The 26,139-nt window shown below is 33.5% G+C and overlaps 2 protein-coding genes across 2 annotated transcripts in view; one reads left to right on the plus strand and one right to left on the minus strand.

Moving 5' to 3' along the window:
- Positions 1-26,139, minus strand: part of LOC306844086 (protein dispatched homolog 1-like) — a 67,704-nt gene that overhangs the window by 33,173 nt on the left and 8,392 nt on the right. The window lies entirely within an intron of this gene.
- On the plus strand, positions 15,830-18,759 carry LOC306843873 (uncharacterized protein). Its single transcript, XM_079375571.1, has 5 exons — positions 15,830-15,893; positions 16,853-16,906; positions 17,156-17,235; positions 17,341-17,433; positions 17,543-18,759. The coding sequence occupies exons 2-5, from the start codon at positions 16,879-16,881 to the stop codon at positions 17,858-17,860; spliced, it is 519 nt and encodes a 172-aa protein (XP_079231697.1). The 5' UTR covers positions 15,830-15,893; positions 16,853-16,878; the 3' UTR covers positions 17,861-18,759.

A 26,139-nucleotide genomic window follows, 5' to 3' on the forward strand; every position in this document is an offset into this window, starting at 1 on the left:
GAAACTCACAATCTGGCATTAACACCAATATCAGACAGTTTGATTAAAGTTGATTCCACACAGCAGAATTAAATCATAAATCCTTAACTGTTGAAAATTTAACACAAACATTTGCGCAAGCCAACCACAAAAAAATTACGAGTACATTTGTGATAAATGACCATAAAAACCATCATAAGTCCATAATAAATTTCAGCTGTTGCCACGCGGTTACACCAGCAACGCGGCAGCCTGGTCTGCGTCTCGTTTCGCTTTCATGCCAACACAAACCAAATCACCTCACCCTGCATGATTTCACTCAACGGCCCCGGGAAAGATGGACATGTGTGTGTTGGGTCTGATTTTAATGAACAGGCCCATACTAACAGCGCTCTGCTGGGGAAGACTGCTGGCATCCTGCCTGTGTCATGTTTCCAGTGAGCGCTGTGAACCAACAGCTGCTGGCTACATTAAAAATGTGAAAATAACACAACAGCATTAAACAATCTGTTCATATTGCATTAGAAATGTGTGCGTTTATGCATTATGTATTGGGAGTTTCATGCATTATATATTTATTCACCTCCAGATTAGCTAGTTGTACTGAAGCTTATTCCATTTTAACCTATATTTGTGTGTCGGATCTCCTGCTTTATGCACAAACACACACATATGCGGTGCATTCAGAGCTGCACTAGGACTCTGGATGCAAACCACAAGTGCTTTTCAACTTTTTATAAAACACAAGCGGTATAGAGTAATACCAGTAAATTTCCCCCCAAAGGGCCGTTTTCTGGCTTTTTCACTGCATCTGGCCACGTTTTGTGCCAAATATGACACTATAGGATTATGTTATCAATTATCTAAAGCCTACTGTATCATACTTGATATGCAAAGCCCTCTAAATGTTCAACATGATCAAAACTTTGAATATAAAGTATTATAATTATAAAGTAAACATAAGAATGAAATCAAATAAAATGATTCAACTTAGGGTTACTTGATTATCCGGACTTCTTTTTTTAGAAAAATCATCTTCAAATGCGAGTATTAAATAGGATCATTTAGGAACGTTTATTTGTTCATCTCTCAATCATCATTGAATTGCATTAGGCTACGTTTTGATCATTTAAATATCATCTAACTAACACATATGATTGGAGATATAGAGCGACGACAGATATTTATATCATTATATGTGAACATCTGCTATACTGTTATAAATATCTAATTGGTTTGTATTGCAAGCATCATCATTTTTGACCAAATAAATATCAGCAACTGCACAAAATTGCATATTTTTGCTCAGTTCGAGTCTCTGAATAAAATTAAGCTGTTTTTCCTCCATATTCTCACTATACCAGAATATATGAGCCATAAAAGCCTGACAAAAACACGTGCAAACTTTTTTAATATTTTGTCTAAAGGCTCAATAAAATGTTCCATTTCAAAACAAATTCTGACTATTACTTCATATGTCAGGCTTTATAGGGTTAAATAACAGTGTAATTGTTACAGTGGTTATAGTGTTTTGTAATCCCCTCCTTGTTGCTTCAAGACACCTCATAAAACCTCATAAACTAAAGAAAACTGGGAGCATGAAAACTAAAGACAAACATGCAATTTTTACATATTTGTTATCTTACAAATGCTTCCAAGCATGCCGACAATGCAAAAAACAAGTACCAGTGGGCGGCTGGTTATTTATCTCCAGCTGGGCAGAAAATATAAACAGTACCTCAGCATACTGTCCATGTCTGGTTTAAACACATTAAAAGTCTGTACAATGTCAACATGAGGTCAGAATCAACTCTATTAACATTCCTGATCTTATTTTGCACAATGAATCAGTGCACATTATGGAAGTAAAATTAATTACACACGTTGACTTTATAGGAACAGCTCATCTACAAATTTAAATTTGCTGAAAATGTGCTCTCCCTCAGGCCACCCAAGTTTGTTTCTTCATCAGATTTGAAGAAATTTAGCATTGCATCAGTGTCTCAGCAATGGATGCTCTGCAGTGAATGGGTGCCGTCAGAATGAGAGTCCAAACAGCTGATAAAAACATCACAGTAATCCACACCACTCCAGTCCATCAGCTTGTGAAGAGAAAAAATGCGTGTTTGTAAAAAAACAAAGACAAATCCATCATTAAGGCATTTTTGATTTCAGACCGTCACGTCTAGACAAAACAGGAGTCCAGAATCAATAATAACGCTTCCTCAGTGAAAAAAATAAATAAATCAATCTCCTGTTGTTCTCTCAAATCAAAATTCACCCACATATTTGTTTAGAGCTGTTTTAGAGCTGGAGTGGTGTGGATTATTGTGATGTTTTTATCAGCTGTTTGGACTCTCATTCTGACGGCACCCATTCACTGCAGAGCATCCATTGCTGAGCAAGTGATGCAATGCTACATTTCTCCAAATCTGATGAAGAAACAAACTCATCAACATCTCGGAATGGCTGAGAGTGAGCACACTTTCAGGAAATTTGAACTATCCTTAAAATTCCAAGTAATTAACAGTGCATTACAGTGGTGGTAAACTAAAATGCAATCTTGACAATTGTCAAGTGTGCAAAACAGTCACTTTTTTTTTTTTTTGAAAAGTGCATCTGAAACATTAGTGTCAGGGTACCAGCAGACGGACCGAATGATGAATGTGTGCTTTGACAAATGTGTCCTATAAATACAAACATGTGTGCGCTCTCGTCCACCACACTAACAAATGTTTCTAGCATTGTTAGGCAGAATGTGTGTCATTTTTTTAATATTTAAAATGACACAAGTCTGTTTTTCTGATGTGATTTGGAGGGGCTTGTGTGTAAAACTTGATGCTCGGGTGTTATGGGTAATTCTAGGCGGATGAACCCGCTTCCTCTATTTAACGACAAATAATGTAAGAAAAGTGATACTGTGGCAGGAAAATGACAGCGATAGTGGCTCGGAAAGGAGAAATCCGGGCACTTTTGTATGTTTAACCCTGAGTATTTTAAAAGAACAGATCGGGTGTCAGGATGGTGGTGCTTTTATGCATGACAAAAATACAGCATATCACACAAAAAGAAAGAAAGAATATTTGTTATCGATATACAATCTACACTGGTGTAGAAACTATTTCCACACACACATTGCTAGTAAATTTCACAAAAACGGCAAGCAACACATTGAATCAGATGTGAAGTATTGAAGCACAAAGACTGAAATTATATTTTCTTGTAATTAAAACATATGTTTTATTTACAGTTTTAAAAATGCATATTTACAGTGTGCTTTTCTCAGAAATCTATATTTGTTATATTAAGATTGTTTATGTTTTTTAAAAAAGTTTCTTCTGCTCATTAAGGCTGATTTATTTAATAAAAAAACAGTACAATTGTGAAATATTATTGCAATTTAAAATAAGTTTTCTATTTTAATATACTTTAAAATATAATTTATTTCTGTGATGTAAAGCTGTATTTTCAGCTCATTCCTCCAGTCTTCAGTGTCACATGATCCTTCAGAAATCATAATAATATGCTGATTTATTATTAATGTTGGAAACAGCTGTGCGACTTCATATTTTTTTGGACCCCTTCATTGTTTGAAAAGTTAAAAAGAACAACAAAGAAAGAAAGACTTTTATTCAGCACGGATATGTTAAATTGATAAAAAGCGATAGTAGGGACTTATTTTGTTATAAAAGATTTCTATTTTGAATAAATGCTATTATTTTATTCAAAATAGAAATGGCAGTGTATATAATATATGTTGAGATATGCATAACATTCACGTAAAATACTCGTACTTTCTTTCTCTCGTTTATACGAACAGACGTGGGTCGTTCCAAAACACTCACGAATCCAAGAGCACAAATTTCCACAATAAATGGGGTGTTCGTAGCACTTTTGGCAGTCAAATATTGATATCTAAGACCCTAAAACCGAGAAACACATAAGCTCTTGCCATGCTTGGATTTATTAGATGATTATACGAGTGTGTGCGAGAAGATTTCTTAACTAAACTCGCTGTAAAATGACTAGCTGACTACAACACGTTCTCCACCCGAAACCTGCTGGGGCCTGCGATTAATCCTTCATCCGCTAAATGAGGTCAAAACATATTCACATCAATGACATCAGGAGCGGCTCTGACAGGAGCAGATCTCAGTGGACGTTACACTGCGAATTTCCCAGGACCGAGTGAAGGGACGAGAAATGGGGAAAAATACAGAGCACTTCTAAAACGCCCTGCACCAACTCATTTTCCAGAAGTCAGCAGCTAAACTTATATCATCGGGCAAATGCTCTGTTTTCTCAGTGTGGTGTCATAAAAATATGCAAAAACTCTTAGGACACTGCAGCTCTGTTCCAAACGCCAGCGATCTGCCGACGGAAACAGTATTTCAAGGCATCTTATAAATGTGCTCCAGTGGTATTTCAGTATCACTGATATACTATTCAAGTTTTTGTTATTATTTTGAATTAGATTTCATTTTTATATTTTTGGCTTTCACTTACATTTTTGTTAATTTCAGAAAGTTTTTTATTTTTATTTTTTTTTTGCCAATTTTGTTAGTTTTTAGTTTTTTTATATTATTTATTTTAAAGTTTTCATTTATTTAGTTTTAGTTATTTTAATAATTCAATTTAAACTAAATGCAACTAGCTGAAATAAAATAAGTTAAAGGTTTTTTTTATATATATTTTGCTTCAGTTTCTTTTATTTCAAGTAATTTTTTTTATGGTTTTAGTTTCAGATTCAGGTTTATTCGTGAAATGCATTGCAACAAGTTCATTTAATAAAACCACAAAAGGTCAGACCTTTTATTAATCAAGCACGCATTTATTGTCAAATTAAGACATTTATAATTTTTTTAAAGATTTCTATTTCAAATAAATGCTGTTGTTTTCAACTTTATAAAAATAAAAGGTATCACAGTTTCCACAAAAATATTTATTTGATCACAGAAATAAATTACAGTTTACAATATATTACAATAGAGAACAGTTATTTTCAATTGTAAAAATATTTAACAATTTTTACTGTATTTTTTATCGAATACTGCGGGTAAAATAAGTATTGAACATGTCACCATTTTTCCCAGTAAATATATTTCTAAAGATGCTGTTGACATGAAATTATCGCCAGATGTTAGTAACAACCCAAGTAATTCATACATACAAAGAAAACAAAACAAATAAGTTCAGAAATTAAGTTGTGTAATAAAATGGAATGACACAGGGGAAAAGTATTTAATACTTTGTACAGAAGCCTTTGTTGGTAATGAGAGCTTCAAGATGCCTCCTGTAGGAGAAACTAGTGGCATGCATTGCTCAGGTGTGATTTTGGCCCCTTCATCTCTCAGCCTCTTCTATGAACTCTGATCTTTAGTTCTTATTTTCTATTGGATTCAAGTCAGGTGATTAGCTGGGCCATTCTAGCAGCTTTATTTTCCTTTTTTGAAACCAATCGAGAGTTTCCTTGGCTGTGTTTGGGATCATTGTCACCCTCGTTTCATCTTCATCATCCTGGTACTGTAGGTGTTGGGACTGAAGCAGCTAACATTCATTTCCACTGACGAGGAGCTTTTTTTGTGTGTATGAATTAATTGGGTTGTTACCGACATCTGGTGAAAATTTCAAGTCAACAGCACCTTTAGAAATACATTTACTGAGAAAAATGGTCGCATGTTCAATACTTATGCAGCCTCGGTGAGCAGAGGAGTCTTTTATATACACAAAAACATTTTACCAACCCCAAACTTTTGAACAATTATGCTTATAAAAAATCTAAATAAACCTTGAAGAGTATTTGCATCCAGAGCCTGACTACTGTATTATCAAACAAACATTTGGTTCATCACAAACCATCCATGGATATTTGTATATTATTCTTTTATTATCTGTGTCCTGCTGCTGTCTTTCTGTTGCACTGTGGAGCTTCTGTCACTACAACAAATTCCTTGTATGTGTAAACATACCTGGCCAATAAAGCTCATTCTGATTCTGATTCTGATCCTGTTGCACCTGTTCAGTAACTTTCAAGATTTACAAGTTTCAATAAATCACTTCCTGTTGTTGTAAATTGACCATTATTTTGATGCACAATTGTATATTTGTATAGAATGGGCAATTAATGTGGCATAAGAGTGGTGGACGACGTGAAAAGAGACGTTTCATAGCAGAACCAGAGCCATAAAAATGGTAACATGTCAGACAATCAAGTCAGTGTTAACGTCCGAGACAGAGGGGGGGACAGTGAATATATTGTGCCTTAATGGCCTTTAAGTAGTTTTCCAAACATCACTGAGCGAATATCCACCTCAAAGATTTAGAGGAGGAACCCTAACACACTTTTATACTATAGAAAAAAATCCAGCACTATAATGCCACCGGCTATTAGAGCAAATCCAGCCCAGAGGAAACCTCCATAATTACTCTTAGTACTTGTTTTTTGTATTTTTTCAGCCCATTCTGAAGAGATTAGAGGTCTTGAAGAACGAAACACACTTAGCGATCCATTTTTCCAGTCCATCATTGTTGTGAGGCTGCTAAATATTTGCTCTTCCCAGCTTAGGATGTAAGGATGAGAAGAGCCTCTTTGTAGCGAGAGGTCAGAGGCCTCCGATCTTCTTCCTGAGACCCAACCGGAGATCTCGGCATCTTCAGCCATCACTTACACTCTTTCAATTAGTGGAAAGCTTCGACTGCTTTCAGTAAGAAACTCTGAAAGCGGCTTGCGCAGAAACCGCCACCGTCACATCTGGCAGAGTTACGAGGGATTCGCTGGATAGAAACGAAACAGAACGGCCTTCACTGACAAAAAACACTCAAAGTCTCCATGTTGCATTAATGTTTTCATAAAAATATGCACTACTGTTCAAATTTCTTCAGCAAAGACATGAAATTGATCAAAAGCAACGGTAAAGACATTTATAAGGTTATAAAAGACTTCTATTTTTTAAAAAAGCTCTTCTTTTGAACTCTATATATGATTTATGAACTTTCCAGCTGCACAAGTGTTTTCAACATTAAAAATGATCAATGGATGATGTTACTGAATAAAATAAAATGTTTTTAATGGGAAAAAGTCAGAATTCTGACTTTTTTTCTGACTTTGTTTTCAACATTGAAAATGAAAAATGAATAATGTTTATTGAGAAAAATAAATAAATATTTTCAGAGGAAAAAAGTCAGAATACTAACTTTGTTTCTCAGGATTCAGAATCCACATTGTGAGATTACAAGTCACAATTACCATTATATTTTTTCATTCCTTGGCAGAAATGGGCTTCCATCATTTTCAACATTGATAATAATCAGAAATGTTTCTTGAGCAGCATATTAGAATGATTTCTGAAGGATCATGTGACACTGAAGACTGGAGTAATGATGCTGAAAATTCAGCTTTGATCACAAGAATAAATTACATTTTACAATATATTCACATAGAAAACAGCTATATATGTCATAATTTGTATTGTATTTTTGTTCAAATAAATGCAGCCTTGGTGAGCAGAAAGAGACTTATTTCAAAAACATTTTAAAAAATCTTACCAACCCCAAACTTGTAATATTAGTGCATATAAATTTAAATAATTATCATTCTTCTTCATGTTCATGTTGTAAAAAGTGGTGTCGAAAAATATGCAACGATGGCTGTGTGATCAAAATGATGTTTTCTTGGATTGAAACACTCATGCAACACATCTCAACTAAATCATTTATACTAGCAGCAAACTTTAAGCCACTCGAGTTATTAATATTGGCATAAACAACATACAGTCTGAAAGCCGAACATCATGGGATCAGTACCGCACTTCAACCCTGTCATTAAGACAATAATAGTAGGATTTCTTTGTTTTTTTTATTAAATCAGCAATATGTAATAAATTGGGGGCTCGCCCGGGATCAAAACAAATTCTAAAAAACAAATATAAACAAAATAAATAAAATGCAACAAATTCTACCATGATGTAGAAGTAACTTGCAATTTAAATAAAATAGCTTCACATTATTACTATAATGTGAATGAAATGTTTCTGCATTGTGGTAAAATAGGGTTAATTTTCTAATTTCTTACTGTAAATTTGTCCTTTTTTCCAGAATAAGATATGACCTGGACATTTTCTCTATTTAAAAATCCTAAACTAAACACTGCTGGAGTTACTAACTATAAATCACTGGAAAAGTATGTCTACAGTGTACAGAATTTAATTCTACTGAATCACTTCTGGTTAGCTTTCCATTCGAATTACTGACCCCAAGTATGAGTCTTTTATGCTCACAAAGACTGCATTTATTTGGATCAAAAACACAGTAAAATTGTAAAATATTTTTATAATTTAAATTGGCTGTTTTTTATTGGAATACAATTTAAAATGTAATTTATTTCTGTGATGCGCAGCTGTATTTTCAGCATCATTCCTCCAGTCTTCAGTGTCACATGATCTTCAGAAATCATTCTAATATACTGATATACTGCTCAAGAAACATTTCTGATTATTATATATGTTGAAAACAGTTGTTCTGCCCAATATTATGTGGAGACTGCGATCCATTTTATTTTTCAGGATTCTTTGATGAATAGAAAGTTAAAAACAATAGCATTTAGCTATTTGAAATAGAAATGTTGTGTAGCATTATAAATGTCTTTACTGTCACTTTGATCTATTTAATGCATCTTTACTGAATAAAAGTATATATAAAAAATTAAAAAACACCTTAATGACCCGGCTGAAACTTTTGAACTTTTATATTTTTTGAAGCATTTGTTTAGAACTAGAGTTCTTTACTGGCTATAATTCACAGTGGCAAGTTTCAGTTAACACCACTTTTCTGAAAAAACAACTGTGCAAATAAAGTCTTAACTAATACAGGTCTCTTGTGGGGACCAGAAATGAGTTTAATTGGGAGAAAAAGGGGGGAAGAAAGTGTTACACACCTCCCGGGGTTTTCAAATGCCACTTCAAGACTCTTGCAGCATAATGGCGGCTCCCGCATGGGCCGCACAGCCCCAGAGAACCTCTGCCCATGCCTGAGCCGTTAATAAGGCTTCAAAGGGCCAAAGTGAAGATTACAGGCACTTAAAGGTCTTCTCAAAAACACAGTGACATGAAAATTCCCACAAACCAACTGATAAACACACAACCGTGTGAATCTGAGAAGTTTCTCCACATGCGTTATAAATAAAGAGAGAATAATTTAGAAGTTTATAGACAAATATGTTCAAGAGGGGAAATATAAAGATGAAAAATTGTTGCAAGTTTGATGTTTAAAGGAATAGTTCAATCAAAAATGAAAATCTTAATTGGAACAGATGTATTTCATCACTTGCTCAGCAATGGATGCTCTGCAGTGAATGGGTGCCGTCAGAATGAGAGTCTAAACAGCTGATAAAAACAAAGATGTTTTTAACTCATATACGAGTCCATAATCCATAATAACGCTTCCTCCAGTGAAAAAGTGTTCTGGTCTGAATCAGGAGAGAAATCTGCACAAATCGGCTCTAAACAAATATGTGGCTGGATTTTGATATGAGAGACAACAGGAGATGCACTTTTTCACTGGAGCAAACGTTATTAAGGACTCATATTTTGACCAGAAGCGACTGTTTGAAGTTAAAAATGCCTTAATGGATTTGTTTCAGCTTTTGTCTTCTCAAGATGTTAACTGATGGACTGGAGTGGTGTGGATTATTGTGATGTTTTTATCAGCTGTTTGGACTCTCATTCTGACGGCACCCATTCACTGCAGAGGATCCGTTGCTGAGACACTGATGCAATGCTGCATTTCTCCAAATCTGATACTGATGGTTGTTCTTAAACGATTTGTTAATTTTGAACGAATCTTTAATGTGACTCGTTAATCACGTGACAGCCCCATAACCTTAAACAAATCAAGTCTGAGCTGGAAAGAGAATTGATTAGTTCACCCTTCGAGTCATTTGTTCTTTTGTCACGTGACCACTTCCCTGATCAGCACCTGTATTTGTTGTATGTTGGATCATATGTAGGAATAATATCAAAAGATGTATAATAACCATTTTCCTAGAGATAAAAAAGGTATATCCATTTCTCCATTTCTTGAGGATCTGTGGTGTGTTATTTTATAAATAAATAAAACCCTGTTATAAAGAAAGTTGATTAAGTTGTCCTTTCACTAGCTGTCTTTGTCTATCAGCTTATGGGGCTGTGACGTGATGAACGAACGACTCAAACCCGAAGACTTGTCAGATAAGAGGAGACGAGAGCTAATCATAGACTAAAGACCCAGGTAAACAATGAATTAATCTCTTCTCTTTCTTATAGTTTTGTCTTGTTTGTAGTGTGATCAACGTTTGCATAAGTAGTAGATGTATTAGGGAAGTAACGTAACTTTTTAATTATATTTTGCTGAAATGACTCGAAAAAAGATTTGTTAATTTGGCTGAACGAGACTCAAAGGTCCTGGACATCCCATCACTAAAATCTGATGAAGAAACAAACTAATCCTAATCATGGATGGGCTAATTTTCATTTTTGGGTGAAATATTCCTTTACGTAAAGTAATGCAATACATGTGATACTCAACAAGCAGCACAAACACAGTGATGCCTGACTTAACACTAACTGCATTCATGTCACATTTGGTCATCCAGTCTAAACTATAAGACTACATTAATGCATTTTTTCCTACATAGGTACCTACTTCCTTCTTTGCAACTGCATCCAAGACTCAGTTGCAGATGTTTACGGCATGAAGCATGTGGTCCACATTATAGAGCCAAGTCACATCATTAGCATTTTACAGGAAAAAAAAACAATGTTTTCCATAATAATCATGACCAATAAGAGTTTAGGCCACATTTCTAATGTTTTTGGTCATAGATATTAAACACCAGCTGTCAAATCTGCAGAGAAGTGGATCTCTGCTAACAAGCTTAACAAAAACAAAGCACAGAAACTATTTAACTTGCTTCTTTTGACGTTAAATAAGATCTGGCAGTCTACATCGCATATATCCCGCTAAGAAAATATTTCAAACTCGCATCCCCCGCAGTCACAGCGCATAGCCGGCCAATTACTGCAATGAAGTCTGACGCGCTGATAGTCAGCAGACGCTTCTAGAGGAGCCACATGGTTATAGAGGAGGAAAACGCATGAAAATCACATATCTGATGCGGTTTTGAGTATAGACTAACGCTGTTAATATATTGCAAAATATGTTCAGTAGATGTCCAAGCAGTAGGGCAGAACAATATTCCTAAAAACACTTCATATACTATTTGCCAAAAAATTTGCAGTCTGTAAGATTTTTTAATGGTTTTAAAAAAAAAATCTCTTCTGCTCACCAAGACGGCATTTATTTGATCAGAAATACAGTAAAATTGTGAAATATTATTACTATTTAAATCAGCTGTTTCTTTGTGAATATATATTAAAATGTAATTAATTTATTTTCAGCATCATTCCTCCAGTCTTCAGTGTCACATGATCTTCAGAAATCATTCTAATATACTGATTTACTGATCAAGAAACATTTCTGATTATTATCAATGTTGAACACAGTTGTGCTGCACAATATTTTGTGGAAATTGTGATGCTTTTTATTTTTCAGGATTCACAGATGAATAGAAGGTTTAAAAGAACAGGATTTATTTGAAATAGAAATCTTTTATAAATGTCTTTACTGCCACTATTTATTAATTTAATGCACCCTTGCTGAACACATATATATATACACACATATATATATACATATAAAACTGTATACTACATACTGTCCAGCCTCTTTGTTATACAAGCACAAATCATGAAAACAACATTGTACATACATTATATTTATACATTTTACACTTCTTTTTTTTACATTTTAATTTATTAAACAAATCTTGATTTAAAATTTACTTTTTTTTAACAAATTAATTTTTTAAAAACATTTTTATTAGTTAAACGTCTTCCATTACTTGTATTACTTCCATTACGTCCAACCATAATTGTAATGTAATATACTGTAATATTGCAATATAATAAAAAAAAGAATAAAAGTAAAATAAAACTATTTAAAATAAATATTTGTAAATTATTTTAGTCTTAATTGTAATGTAATATTGCAATATAATTTTTAAAAATGTAATATAATTACATAAAGTAAAAAAAAAAAATTTAATTTAATATTTTTTATTGTATATAATGCTCACAACGTCATTTCACATTTTGAAAAAATATTTTAGTCTTAATTTTATTAGTTAATCAGTTTCCATTAATTGAAATTGTAATGTAATATATTGTAATATTGCAATATAATAAAAAAAAAATACTGATATTGTAAGAATTTTTATAGAATAATAAAAAATAGAATTTAATATTTGTATTGTATAATGCTTACATTTGAACAATGCCAAATATACTTTCAAAATGTTTAATGCAAAAATACAATACATGAAATTACCAAGACATGTTTTCCAAGAAAAAAAGAGATTATATTTGATCATTTTCTCTGATATGATCCAATATAACAAAACAGCAATATTTATCTTCATATATATTTCCTAAACATTTTTGTGATCATTTAAATGAATCAAAGATTCAGAGTTTGATTCATGAAAAGAATCACGGACTGACAGCATTTGTGCTGCTGCTGCTGCAGTCTGAATGAGTGACGCTGTTGAAACAAGTCAGTCTCAACTCTCTCACACTAGGAAACTTAATGGGCAAATAAAAAAAACACAGTAAATAATTATGGTTTTCACAATGTAGCTTAATATTATTTAGCCCAGCCGGGCCAGTGATTGATGTCTGCATTGCTCCCATTCCTGAGAGAATCCGTCTCTCTGGATTGACAGGAACGTTTGCCTAGTAAACAGAGACATTCCACTGACACAGAGCTCTGAGAAACACACACACACACACACACACACACAATGCCAGGGTGTTTTGAGTCGTTGCCTGGGCGTTATTATGTGGTTGCTAAGGTGTTTAACATGTTGCTATGTGGTTTCTACACAGATTCAACACTGCATTTTTAGTACATTCACGCTCAAATAAACCTGTGACCAAAAGCCATGATATAAGTTCATCAAGTCATTATAAGAATAAAGTACTTTAAGAAAAAAAAACATGACGTGTACCGAAAAAACATGAGACAGATGCTACTAAAAGACCTTATATTTTGAGGAAATATTTAGCGTTTCTGCAAAAGCTCATCCATCACATGAACACTGTACAGCTGCAAACTCCAGATGACAACATGAATAAAAGAGGGAGAAAATGGACATGGAAAACCTAGATGTGAATGAACAAGGCTTTTTCCCCCACATCGGAGCGGATTCACTTCATAAATTCCCTTCATTAGGAACAGCCGCTTGGCTAATTAGATTTTTAGAGGAAGTGAAAGAGGAAGTGGTTTGGAGCTTCAAAAAAATGTTGAAAACAAAGCTGAATCTCTTTCTAGAATTCAAGAATTCAAAGTCAAAATGAGGTTGACTAAACAGAAATGCACAGAGGTTTTCAGCATTAAAAGGAATTGTTCACCTAAAATTTAAAATTTACTGAAAATTTCTTCACTCTCAGGCCATCCGAGATGTAGATGAGTTTGTTTCTTCAACAGATTTGGAGAAATGTAGCATCACATCACTTGCTCAGCAATGGATCCTCTGCAGTGAATGGGTGCCGTCAGAATCCAAAGAGTCCAAAGCGTTGATAAATCATTAAGATGTTTTAACTTCAAACTGTTGCTTTCTGCTAAAATATGAGTCCATAATCCATAATAGCACTTCCTCCAGTGAAAAAGTCCATCTACTGTTGTCTCGCATCAAAATCCAGCCACATATTTAGCTTAGAGCTGTTTTAGGCTTGTAAACAGTGCTTGATCTGTGCAGATTTCTCTCCTGATTCAGACAAGAGCACTTTTTCACTGGAGGAAGTGTTATTATCAGGGGTGCACATACGTTTTTCAGCCTGGTTCTCATAGGAACACCTGGTGATTTGGTTTGGTCCTCACACCGCACATAGTGTTGACCCATTAAATATAACTACACAAAAATTATTAATAATAGTAATTATAATATTATTGTACTTTAGTTAGTTTTTTTTAATAAAAGAATAAACAAGCATGATAATATTGAATTTAATACTTTAATGTTTTACAATGAAAAGGCAGTATTAAATTATTTTAATCTAAAAATCCTTTTTTAAATATGAATTTATGATTTTCAAACTTAAAATCAGCAAGCTTTTATTTTGGTGGGTTGCCGGCAAGTAAGTATATGAGCTGCTGATAGAAGAGCGTCAGTGAATTAAATGTTACGTTTTGCATTGTGCTTTGAAAACGGCAGGTGATAGCCTAGATTGATTTATGCTTTCAATTGGAATACAATATTATACAGTAGTACAGTTTGTCGATATAAAATGGTCATTTTTCATTTGCAGCTGTCAACAGCCTGTTTTTTAGTTTGGTCAAATATGCGCACCATTTATGTGCACTCCTGGTTATTATGGATTATGGACTCATAGTTTAAAAAACAAAACAAACAAAAAAACATCTTGATGGATTTGTGTTCTCCAGATGTTAACTGATGGACTGGAGTGGTGTGGATTATTGTGATGTTTTTATCAGACTCTCATTCTGACGGCACCCATTCACTGCAGAGCATCCATTGCTGAGACACTGATGCAGACACATTTCTACAAACCTGATGAACAAACACACTCATCTACATCTTGGATGCCCTGAGGGAGGTGGAGCACATTTTCATTTTTGGGTCAACTTTAACTAACAAAGACCAGACTGTGTATCACTCATCTAAAAGCTACTAACCGCCGTGTCAGATTGATATCACAGAAGCAGCTCTGCATTAAAAGACTCATATACCGTTTCACTTACAGTCCAGGAAAATGTATTTTGTGGATGCAACAAAAGATGTTTTTCTTTCCCACATCCCACACTTGGATCGATCCTGATCTTTGCCCTGTAATCGTTCAGTCTGGCTTGAATTTCATAAAGCCGGGATCTGTTAGTAAGCAGCAGAAGAGTGATTCAGCATTCGCTCTGGTATCACGGGACGATCGACAAGTGTCAAGAGAAACTGAGCTCAGTCCCGTCTCTGCTGCCAAACATGAGCACATCTGAGTGTTTGCTGAATACATAAAGAGCTCGCTGGATTCAAAGGCGGCTTTTGAAGCCTTTAAAGACACTCAAGGAACAGTTGTGTTGCGTCTTTGGGGAAAATAAACAGGCACTGTCACCATTTAATGCATTTGGCCCACTGTAGGTATGGGTTGCATTTGACAGAAAGTAAGTAAATGCACGAATTGTAAATTATTATTTTTATTCTTATAAAAAAAACCTATGTTAGGGCCAGTAAAATAAAATAGTTCTACAGAAAATGAAGCCTATATTAGGACCATTAAAACTTTAAATTAACAAACATTTCTTAGACAATAAGCCTATTTAAGGGTTTTTATTAATAAAAATAAACAAATATGCAAACAATTTCTTTCTTATAGAAAATTGTGCCTATTTCAGGATCATTAATCATTTAAACTAATATACTTCTTATAGAAAATGAAACCTATTTTATGAATAATTTTAATTAAATACATAAATTAATATTTCTTATAAAAAGCATGTTTTAGGACCATTAGGACCATCTAAATAAATACATTTCATACACTCAAAAAAATGAAATCTGTGTGTTGTTTGATTAAAATAAATAGAGTATATTGTGACAAATAAAATGAATCAGTTTAAGGGATATACACAGTTATTTCAAATCAATCTAAACTAAATCCAGGGGAAATTAAATGAGCTCAACTAATTTTTGCTGAAACTACAAAAAGGAATTGAGTCGAGTCAACTACTTCTTCTGCGCATGCTCAGAAGACAGGAACTTCCGGTGACCGCTTCAGCCGACGCCATTAATGTGGTGGAGTTGTTTGAAATCGGTAAGTCCAAAAATCTTTTACCATCTTTGTCTATATTGTGCTGATAGTTATTAAAAACTGTTCAAAACAGTCCTAGTATTGTATTCAAGCAGATATTTGACTCTTTATTTTTTATATTTAAAACGGACTCGGATCACCCTGTATACGCAATGAAGAAATAGCAAATTCGTTTAAATGCCTGTATTCATGTGCATATTTACACATTAACGTGGTATTTGCTTAGATCTGACACTAGTTGTAAGGGGTAACGTATTTCACTAGATCGTTTGAGTTATATTACAAAAATGAACCATTAACCAATTAACCATTGAATTTTGTTGAGCTTGCTGTTAGCAAGGTGATATTTCCGTACGGGTAGAGACGAGAACACAGCAAATTCAAGTAAAAACGATTTACAGTTATTTCACTTAAAATACAAGTTTATGTTTGATGTAACATGTTGTACCCAACGCGTGATTTTTGTATTCGGAAATGCATGGAAAACGAAAAACGCGTTCTATGGAGTCACTAAAGGGACATGGTTTGCTAGCGGTATTCTGTTACAGTACATTATAGTTAGGGTCGCATCATTGTACGATGTATAACGCGCATCTCGTCAGTAAAGCCGGTTCTGTAATCAGCGGTAAATTCCATCAGGTGCACAGCTCGTCAGTGAACAACGGCTCTGCGTTGTAAATGCAGCTCAGTGTGACATATGCACGATGATTATCCTGCAGCCCTAATTTACAGTAACATTTCACTTTACAATCAGAGTATGGAGAGAAGAGTGATAGAACGTATGATCACAAATTTTTAAAGTGAAAGTTTCATTTATAATTTACAGTGACATGAAGTGGTTTCAGTAGCAGAACTAAACCATCCGAATCTATTTATCGTTTCATTCTGATACATTAAAAAAATTAAATAACTATCAAGTTAAGTAAATATCATGCTAATTCATTTTTGTTTTCATTTCACAGGTTTTACAAGAGCAACATAACAAATCATGTTTGGCTTTGTTTTTTCCCCATTGGGTAAGTAGTATTAGGCTAATTAATGTTATTTAATTTTAATTAATTCATGGATATTTTTAAAACACCTTTTATTACTGTCATGGAATAGAGGAACGTGTTTTATTAATCGGTGCTTGGACATACATGTTTTGGAATCCAGTATGTAAATGTATAATAGTAAAATCTAAATCAGATTTTACATACTGATACATTTTGATACCTGTGATTTTACAATTTCCTAATTGATTGTTGTGCTTGACCAATATTCAGACAGCTTGATGAAGATTTTTCACACTAAAGGTGGAGTCAATGGCCGAACAATAAAAAACATCATGCAACCCATTTCACAGGTTGGTACACAAAGTTATACACACCTCTTGGTTATCAATATTCAAATTTTTTTTTTTTTTATCTGTGTTTTGCATTTTTATTTTTTTTGTTTGGTTTTTTTTCAGAATAACAGCATAGCTGTGCGAAGAGAATGTATCCTCAAAGCATTGTGTGCATACTTGAATGAAGACCATGTACAGCTGTTCAAGGAGTATGCTGTAAGCAAATGCTTCTCTTCCGTCTACTTCACTTTCATATATTACCTGTACTGTGTTCTTAAAGATTAGTTGTCATACAAATGCTGCATATTTTGTTTATTTTGCACAGGATTGCGATTGGTTGAGTGCCAAAGAAGCGATGAAGCAGACAGTAATGGGGATCTATATTGTTCGACATGAAGGACATGACCCAGTGGATCAGCCTGTAGATGTTGGTGTCGTGATTGAAGGGACTGAGGTTCTCAGCTCCTTGAGGAATGCAGCTGTAGCAGTGGCCATGTTATTCGGACTCATTTACGCCTTGAACCTTAGCTACCCACAAGAACTCAAATCTACATTTGAGGTAATCCAGAAAGTGTTCTTCAACCTGGATGGACACAGACTTTCACCAAAAGTGCAAACCCTGAAGAACAAGATGTTGGAGTAAGTTGACCTTGTTTTATTTTGTTGTAGCTCAACACTGAGCAGAAATTCTTAATTTTTTTATTATTTTTTTATTATTGTATAGTCATTTTATTTGGTTACATGCAATATATCAGTATTGTTAATCCTCTTTTTATGTTTTCGGACGGTGGTTGGTTTCTAAGTTTTATTTCTTGATTTGGCTGAAACTTTACAACTACTGCTGTAGTTGCTTTAATGTGATTCTTAAAATATCTTGTTTTAAGATACTAGTTTTGAGATTGTATCTCTACACTAAGCACAAGTTGGTGTTTTTTCCCTTGAGTGCAGTAATTGCCAAATCTGCATTAAAAGTGGTTGATTTTCATTTTATTTAATTGCATGCAATAGCAATATTGTTTCTCCTCTATTTCTGTTGTGTAGTTTTTCTTTATTCGACAAAATATTTGTCAACCTGCCTGAAACCTTAAAACTACCTCTGTAGTTTGCTGTCTTGTTCTAAAATGGAGTAGTTTTGAAATTGTAGGTCAGCACTGATCGGTAATTGCTGTTTTTTGTTTCACTTTGGACACTGAATAAAGAAAGATTTGAGACATTCACATTGAGTATTTGATTTGTAAGTAAATTTTGGCAGAAATATCAGTAATTAAAAGCTGGTTTAAAAGACAATTACGTCGTTCAGTTAACATATTTCTGGTTGTTTAAATTTAAGTGGTTTCAATTAATTGGCTCAACAAGACAAAATTGTGTAAAGTTAAATTCACAAGACAATTAAAACAAAAATAATTTGACCTCATTGGCTGAAGATGATTTTTGCTTATGGGTTCTATTTGCCTAGATTAAGCAGAGATAACATAATTCAAATGCGTGGAAATGTGTGTCATAATTATATTAAGTTACACCAACGATCTATTTTTTTGAGTGTACAGAACCTGAAGACTATTTTAGGACCATTAATCTTTTTAATTAAATAAATATATTTCTAAAAGAAAATGAAGTGTATTTTAGGATCATTAAACATTTTTAATAAAGAAATAAATATTTTTAATAGACCATTAAGCTTATTTAGGATAATTTTAATATAAAATTAAGCATACAGAATGAAAGTTAAAAATAAACAAAAACAAATAAACATACAAGTAAATAATTAAATATTTTTATTATAGAAAATTAAACCTCTTTTAGAACTCAAAAAGCTATTTTGGATAAATAAATAAATAAATATTTCTTACATAAAAACCATGTTTTAGGACCAATAGCAATCTAAACTAATAAATTTCATACAGAACATGAAGCCTATTGTAGGACCATTAATAATTTTTTAAACAAATAAATACATACATTTCTAAATGAAAATGAAGCGCATTTTAGGATCATTTTTAATAAATAGGCTAAATAATTATTTCTTATAGACAATTAGGCTTATTTAGGATCAGTAATATTTTTCAAGAAAATTAAGTACATATTAGGATTAGGATTGAATAATAAAAATAAACAATAACAAATAAACATACAAACAAACAAATAAATAATTAAATATTTTTTCTTACAGAAAATCAACCATTCATTTTAAATAAAAAAATACTGAAAGGGGCCATTTTGGGGCAATGACATTTTAAAATAAAAATAAAATATAGCTGCGAGCAGCGATGACGGGCCCAAGCCGTCAGCATACGCCACCCCGGTGGCATCGATAAAACGGTGCCCAGCGAGCACAAGCATCACAGTAACCCTCTGGCAGTTTGGTTTTAAGGGATACGGCAATTAAAGGGTTAATCCAAACCATCAACTCAGTGAAACACACACACACAGAACAACATATAAAACTTTAAATTCTGTGAAAATATATTTTTCATTGGTAGTTGATGTTAGTTAATGCATTTACTAATGCTAACAAATGAGAAATTATTATAGTTACCAAAGGTTTTAATGATTTATAAGCTTTTTTTAATGATTTATTTTTCCATTAACTAACATGAATAATTTTTTCTAACACAAATTAATAAAGTAAAAAATATATTGTTAATATTTAATGTTATTTGTGAATTAACCAATGTTAAAAAACAACATTATTTAACTGTTGTTAATTTACATCATTAATAAATATATACCATTTAATGTTTATCAAAATCAATTCCAAAATGTGTTAATATATTATTACATTTTAAAGTTTTATTTTTTGAACATGACTATTTTTCTAATATTAAAAATATTTTGTTCATTGTTAGTTCATTGTAAGTTCATACTATCAATGAAGAATTAACATGCTGTAAAAAATACATTTTTCATTGTTAGTTCATGTTAATTAATGCATTCCCTACTGTTAACAAATGAGACTTAATTATAAAGTGTTATCAAAACCTTTAATGCTTTATAAGCATTTTTTAAGGATTTTATTGAGAAGTTTAAACAGACCCTCTCTCTCTCTCTCTCTCTCTCTCTCTCCCTCCACACTCACTGAACTCACACAGTCAGTCACCCACCCAGTCACCTACCGCACACATTAGAAGCACAGAGACAGGAGAACTCTGATAAGTTTGAAAATGTTCTCCTCTGTATAGTGTATTGTAAATTCATGGAATTAATAACATATCCTCAGACTGTATTGTTCTGTGTATGTAATTTTTTATGAAGTGTTTTGAAGCTGCTCTTAAAAGATAAAAAAAAAGAAAAGTGTTATTTTTTACTGTGACTTTAATAAATTGCCATTAAATCACCGTTCAAGATATCCTAAATCCGTCCGCAATGTAGTATCTTCAGTATCTTGGAAGCATGTGAAAAAATGTTTGGTGTGAATTGTTGGTTTCTGCTTGGGAGGAGTATGAATTTGTTTACAGCCCGTTTAAAAAAAAAAAAAAAACACATAAAAAAAAAAATAGCCGATTTCCTGTTGGTCGTAGCTAATGACTGTAAATTAGAAAGTTGTCCGGATTAATAAGAACAATTTATGTACCGAGTTTGGTGTCTGTAGCTATCATTATATATATATAATCATTAATAATTATATACCATTTAATGTTGATGAATATTAATTCCAAAATGTGTTTATATATTATTACATTTTAAAGTTAATCTTTTGAACATGATTATTTTTCTAACATTAAAAAGATTAATAAATGCTTTAAAAAAAAAGTTCTTTGTTAGTTCATACTATCATGGAAGAATTAACATGCTGTAAAAATATATTTTTCATTGTTAGTTCACGTTAATTAATGCATTTCCTAATGTTAAGAATTGAGACCTTATTATAAAGTGTTATCAAAATCTTTAATGATTTATAAGCATTTTTTAAAGATTTTAAAAAACAGACCCTCTCTCTCTCTTTCTCTCTCTCACCCACTGGCTCAATCCACACAGTCACTCACACAGTCACTCACACCCCACCCCCACCCCCACCCCTCACTCAGCTGCAGGCTGACAGGGATCTCTCACTCAGAAGCAGTCTAAGTCTAACTCTCTGATAGTTTTCAAATTTTCTCCTCTGCATAGTGTATTGTAAATTCATGAAATTAATCACATATCCTCAGACTGTATTGTTCTGTGTATGTAATTTTTTATGAAGTGTTTGGAAGCTGCTCTTAAAAGATAAAAAAAAAAAAAAAATGATCTTTTTTACTGTAACTTTAATAAATTGCCATTAAATCATCGTTCAAGATATCCTAAATCCGTCCGCAATTTAGCATCTTCAGTATTTTGGCATCATGATAAAAAATGTTTGGTGTGATTTCCGTGTTTCTGCTTGGAGGAGTATTAATTTGTTTACAGCCCGTTTTTAAAAAAAACCCACATTAAAATAAATATAGCCGACTTCCTGTTGGTCGTAGCTAATGACTGTAAATTAGAAAGTTGTCCGGATTAATTAGAACAATTTATGTACCGAGTTTGGGGTCTGTAGCTAAAACTAACCCCCTCATTTTTGACAAAAGGTGGCGCTATAGAGTGCCTCTTCCACGCCCGTTTATGAGCTTTTTCCAGTGTCTAACTATCATTAATACTCATATGTGTGTTGAGTTTCATGACATTCTAAACATGTTATCTGCCTCAAAATCACCAGAAACGAATTTTCAACTTTGACACGTTGCCATGGCAACATAATTTTAGATATCAATATTCCCTTCACAGTTTTACATCGGCCGTGTTTTGACATTATTCTGGTGAAGTTTGAAGCAAATCGAGTAAAAATAAAATGCTGAATTCAAAGCATTTTGAAAACGACACTTCCTGCAGCCAGTTGGTGGCGCTATAACTTTCAGTCATAATAGTCACATCTATCCGATCGGCATCATACAACGAACAAATCACTGAAGTTTGATCTACATCATACAATGTGTGTGGACGTTATTAGGCATTTCCTGGGTCTCATTTTTCGCCATAACTTCATCGCCTCGCCACGGGCAAACCGTTCGACATATCAAAAATATCTTCGCAATTTAGCGTCCCCAATGTCCTGAGATCATGTTCACCGAGTTTGGTGGCAATCGTATGGAAATCCTCAGAGGAGTATATCAAATTCCAGAGCATGCGCTTTTTAAACAGCCCTGAATAGCCGACTTCCTGTTGGGCGGAGCCTAAGACATGCTGCGTGAAAGTTGTTCAGCTCAATGAGTTCTATATGTGTACCGAGTTTCATATGAATACGTGCAAGTATGTGTGAGCTATACATCAAGTTTTCTGACAATTTTCCAGGGGGCGCCGTAGAGCCCCTGTGCCACGCCCGGGTCCCAGCCTCAGCGGCGTCCTAATGGCCGCAGGTTCCAACGTGCGTGCCAATTTTCGAGAGTTTTCGGGCACGTTAAGGCCCCCAAAAGTGCCCGGATGATTGAAATAAAAAAAAAAAAAAAAAAAAAAAAAAAAAAAAAATAATAATCCTTAGAAGAACAATAGGGCCCTGCGCCTTACTGGCTTGGGCCCTAAAAAGGCACATAAACTGCAAGCTGTGAAGTATTAATACTACATTATCATGGAAGTATTTCTTGTACTTCAGCACAGTTGCATTGAAGTGTGTCAAACTGCAGTTAATATGCCACCAGATGCACTAAAGTGAACGTCAGTGCAAACTCTCTTCTTCTAGTGTTTTCTCTCTCAGCTCTACTGATATAAGCGTTAGCAATGCACTGAGTGGGCATTCACATCTGCTGTATATATTACCATAAAGTATATTTCTAGCCTAAGAAATGAGTGCTAAGAAAAGTACTCACTAAGGTCTGGAATATCAGGTCATGAAGGAGCGCCCAAGAACACAAAGCTTCAGAAATGAAACAAACCACACTGGTTAATTGAAATGGTTGAATAATGCATTAGTGTAAAACTAAAACACTCCTACAGGTGAAGCTCCACAACGGCTCTGCTCAATCTCAACTACTTGCGAGCTTTCACAGATCCTTTACTTTTTCCACGATCAAAAGCCAGACTACCTAATGGATATTTCTGTAGTTAAACTAAACAACTGAAGCAGAGAGAACTTCCCAGAAACTACTGAACAGATTCACTTTGACAGAAAATACAAGCCTCTGCTAACATGCTCTTTAATTATTTTCCAACTCGCCCCAGATTTGCTGGATGGGGTTGAGGTCTGGACTTTGGGGGGCCAGTCCATCATTTTCAATGTTCCAGCAGATTCCTTCCGTGGCAGGTAGTTTTATGGGTATTGTAATGGCCAATTCAACCAAAACAACTGAAACCTCTTAACCTTTTAAGACCCAGAAGAAAATAAAAAAATAGGAAAAATGTAGTATTTTTTTCATGTCACTACATCATTTAGAGCATTAGAAAAAAATGATATTTAATTCATATGATATGCTATGTCCTCGGTAAAGGACACCGGGACTCAATTTAAAAAATAAATAAAAAGACATGAATGACCACGCATAGGCAAAAACAATAGATTTTTTTTATCACTAATACGTTTTTAAGTTTCAGAATTTTTTGATACCAAACGTTGTATAAAGATGATCCTCAACTATGTCATAACAGAATGATTTGATATACCATTTTTCTTTTTGCGAAATGCGTGTAAAATGGCCATAAACGGGTTTTCTCATTATATACAATGTATCTATAAACTGTATCTAATTTGCATATTAATGTGTTTTTCGGGCAACATGTAATGAAAAAAGAAGTGTAATAATGGGAGTAATAATTGACAAGATTTTCATAATAATATATAATATTTCATAGGAATATTGAAATTTATTTTCTTTCCCAATTCATTTATTGTGTCTCCCAAAATGTGTAATAAACATGCTTTAAGTCCTGGTGTCCGCTACAGTGGACATGTATTTAAATCAAAGTCCTGTTTCGTAACAGAAAGTCAAATTTTGATTTGAAACCCTATAACATTTTCCTGAGATGTTGATTTATGACAAACAGTTTAAAAATTAGTCAGATTTAAATGATAATTACAAAATATTATCTTATTTCCATAAGGGTGTTACACTTGATCACTAAATTAATGTCATGTGTTTTGAAGGCCAAGGAGAGGGAGTGGTCATGGTGAAACATCCTTTAGTACACTGTAAAAAAAAATCCGTAAACTTTACAGTACAAAAACGGCAGCTGTGGTTGCCAGAATTCTACCGTAAAAAAATACGGTAAAAACATTTTCGGTTTTACAGTTTTAACATACAACCCTAATAAACATAACTGATAATAAAAAACTAAGAAAAAATATTAAATTCAACGGAGGGAATTCTGGGAATGTCTATTTACGTTTTTCCCTGTAATTTTTACAGGAACTTACCGTTAACCATTGAACAGTTTTTTACCGTTAAAATCATGGCCATTTTTTACTCTGAAAAGCCCTGAATGTGCTCTGTACAGGACATCCAGACATGTAGGCTATAATCTCAGAGAAATTCACTAAAATATAAATGTCCTCATATGAGGACGCAGGGTCTCAGGAGGTTAAATATGCCAAGTGTTCTAACAATTTTGGCCACCACTGTATATACACACACACATATATATTACACACACACAAACAAATAAGACAAACACTTTTAATTGAAAAGTGCCTATTTTAGGACTGTTAATAGTTTTCCATAAATAAATAATATATTTTCTTTTAAGAACATGAAGAGCCTATTTTAGGATGAATAATATCTTTAAATAAATAAATACAATTTTTCTTATATGACATGAATCCTATTTTAGGACTGTTATGTTTAAATTACTAAATTATATATTTTCTTATAGAACAGTAAGCCTATTTTAGGATGAATGATATATTTCAATGATTAAATTAAAATTATCTTATAGAAAATGAAGCCTAGTCCAGCTAGTAATTTTAGATGTATAACTAAATATTTACTTATATGGCATAAATCCTATTTTAGGACCAATAATATTTTAAAATAAATAAATAAATACAATTTTTATATAGAAAAAGAAGCCTATTTTAAGATGTTTAAATTACTAAAACAATAATCACAGGACAATTCATTTGCATATTTTAGGGGAATTTTTTTAATTCTCATTTCCTCTTCCATAAATTGCTTTGGATTGAAGCATCTGCTAAATGCATAAAAGGTAAATGTGAAAGAACCATTGAGGTTTGAGCAGGAAGATTTACTGAAAAGTTAAACTAGTCCAGTTTATGAAGCTATTAACATGTATCAGCTTTGCATACATGCATATAAGAGTATATTTCTGAAGACTCATTTCAGTACTTTTTCATGACAGACTGAGAAACCCGGGCTCTGGAGCAGGACGTTTGGTCTGTGTCCAGCGTCTTTCCAGATCTTTCCTCTGCTTAGTGTCAGGCTAATGATCTCTCCAAGCCCGTCTGCAGCCCAGCGCACCAAACTCTGGCAAGATTTAGTGGATCCCGACACTGGTTAGCAAATATGACTTGCATTTGCACATTTTTCCAATTAATCTCATTGAATTAAGGGCGCAGACTTTTGGACGCTGCAGTGAGACCTTGAGTAGAGCCATCCGTCTTCAAGGCATCATCTGAAAACATGATAAATGCGAACAGGTTGTGCAAGGAAGCGGAGTTTTGAGGCCACAGGTCACAGGGGTCGCTCTCTTTCCAAAGGATCAGAGAGTCCTGAAGAGATCCTGAGCTGAATTCAATCCGGAGAACGGCTCGGAAATAATCTTTTTGCATTTTCATCTCATGCAAAATTTAGTTTGCTGACCGATAAAATGCACTTCAAAAGGCCTTTGAATTGATCAAATAATAATTAACAAAAGCAGAATATTTATTTATAATTTCTCTGTTTTGAAAAATATTTTTGGAACAGGGTTATTATTGTTAACTAAAAATAAAACCATTTAAAACATTTTTGGTAATTGAAATGT

The sequence above is a fragment of the Barbus barbus genome (assembly GCF_936440315.1).
Source record: "Barbus barbus genome assembly, chromosome: 24".
Lineage (NCBI taxonomy): Eukaryota > Metazoa > Chordata > Actinopteri > Cypriniformes > Cyprinidae > Barbus > Barbus barbus.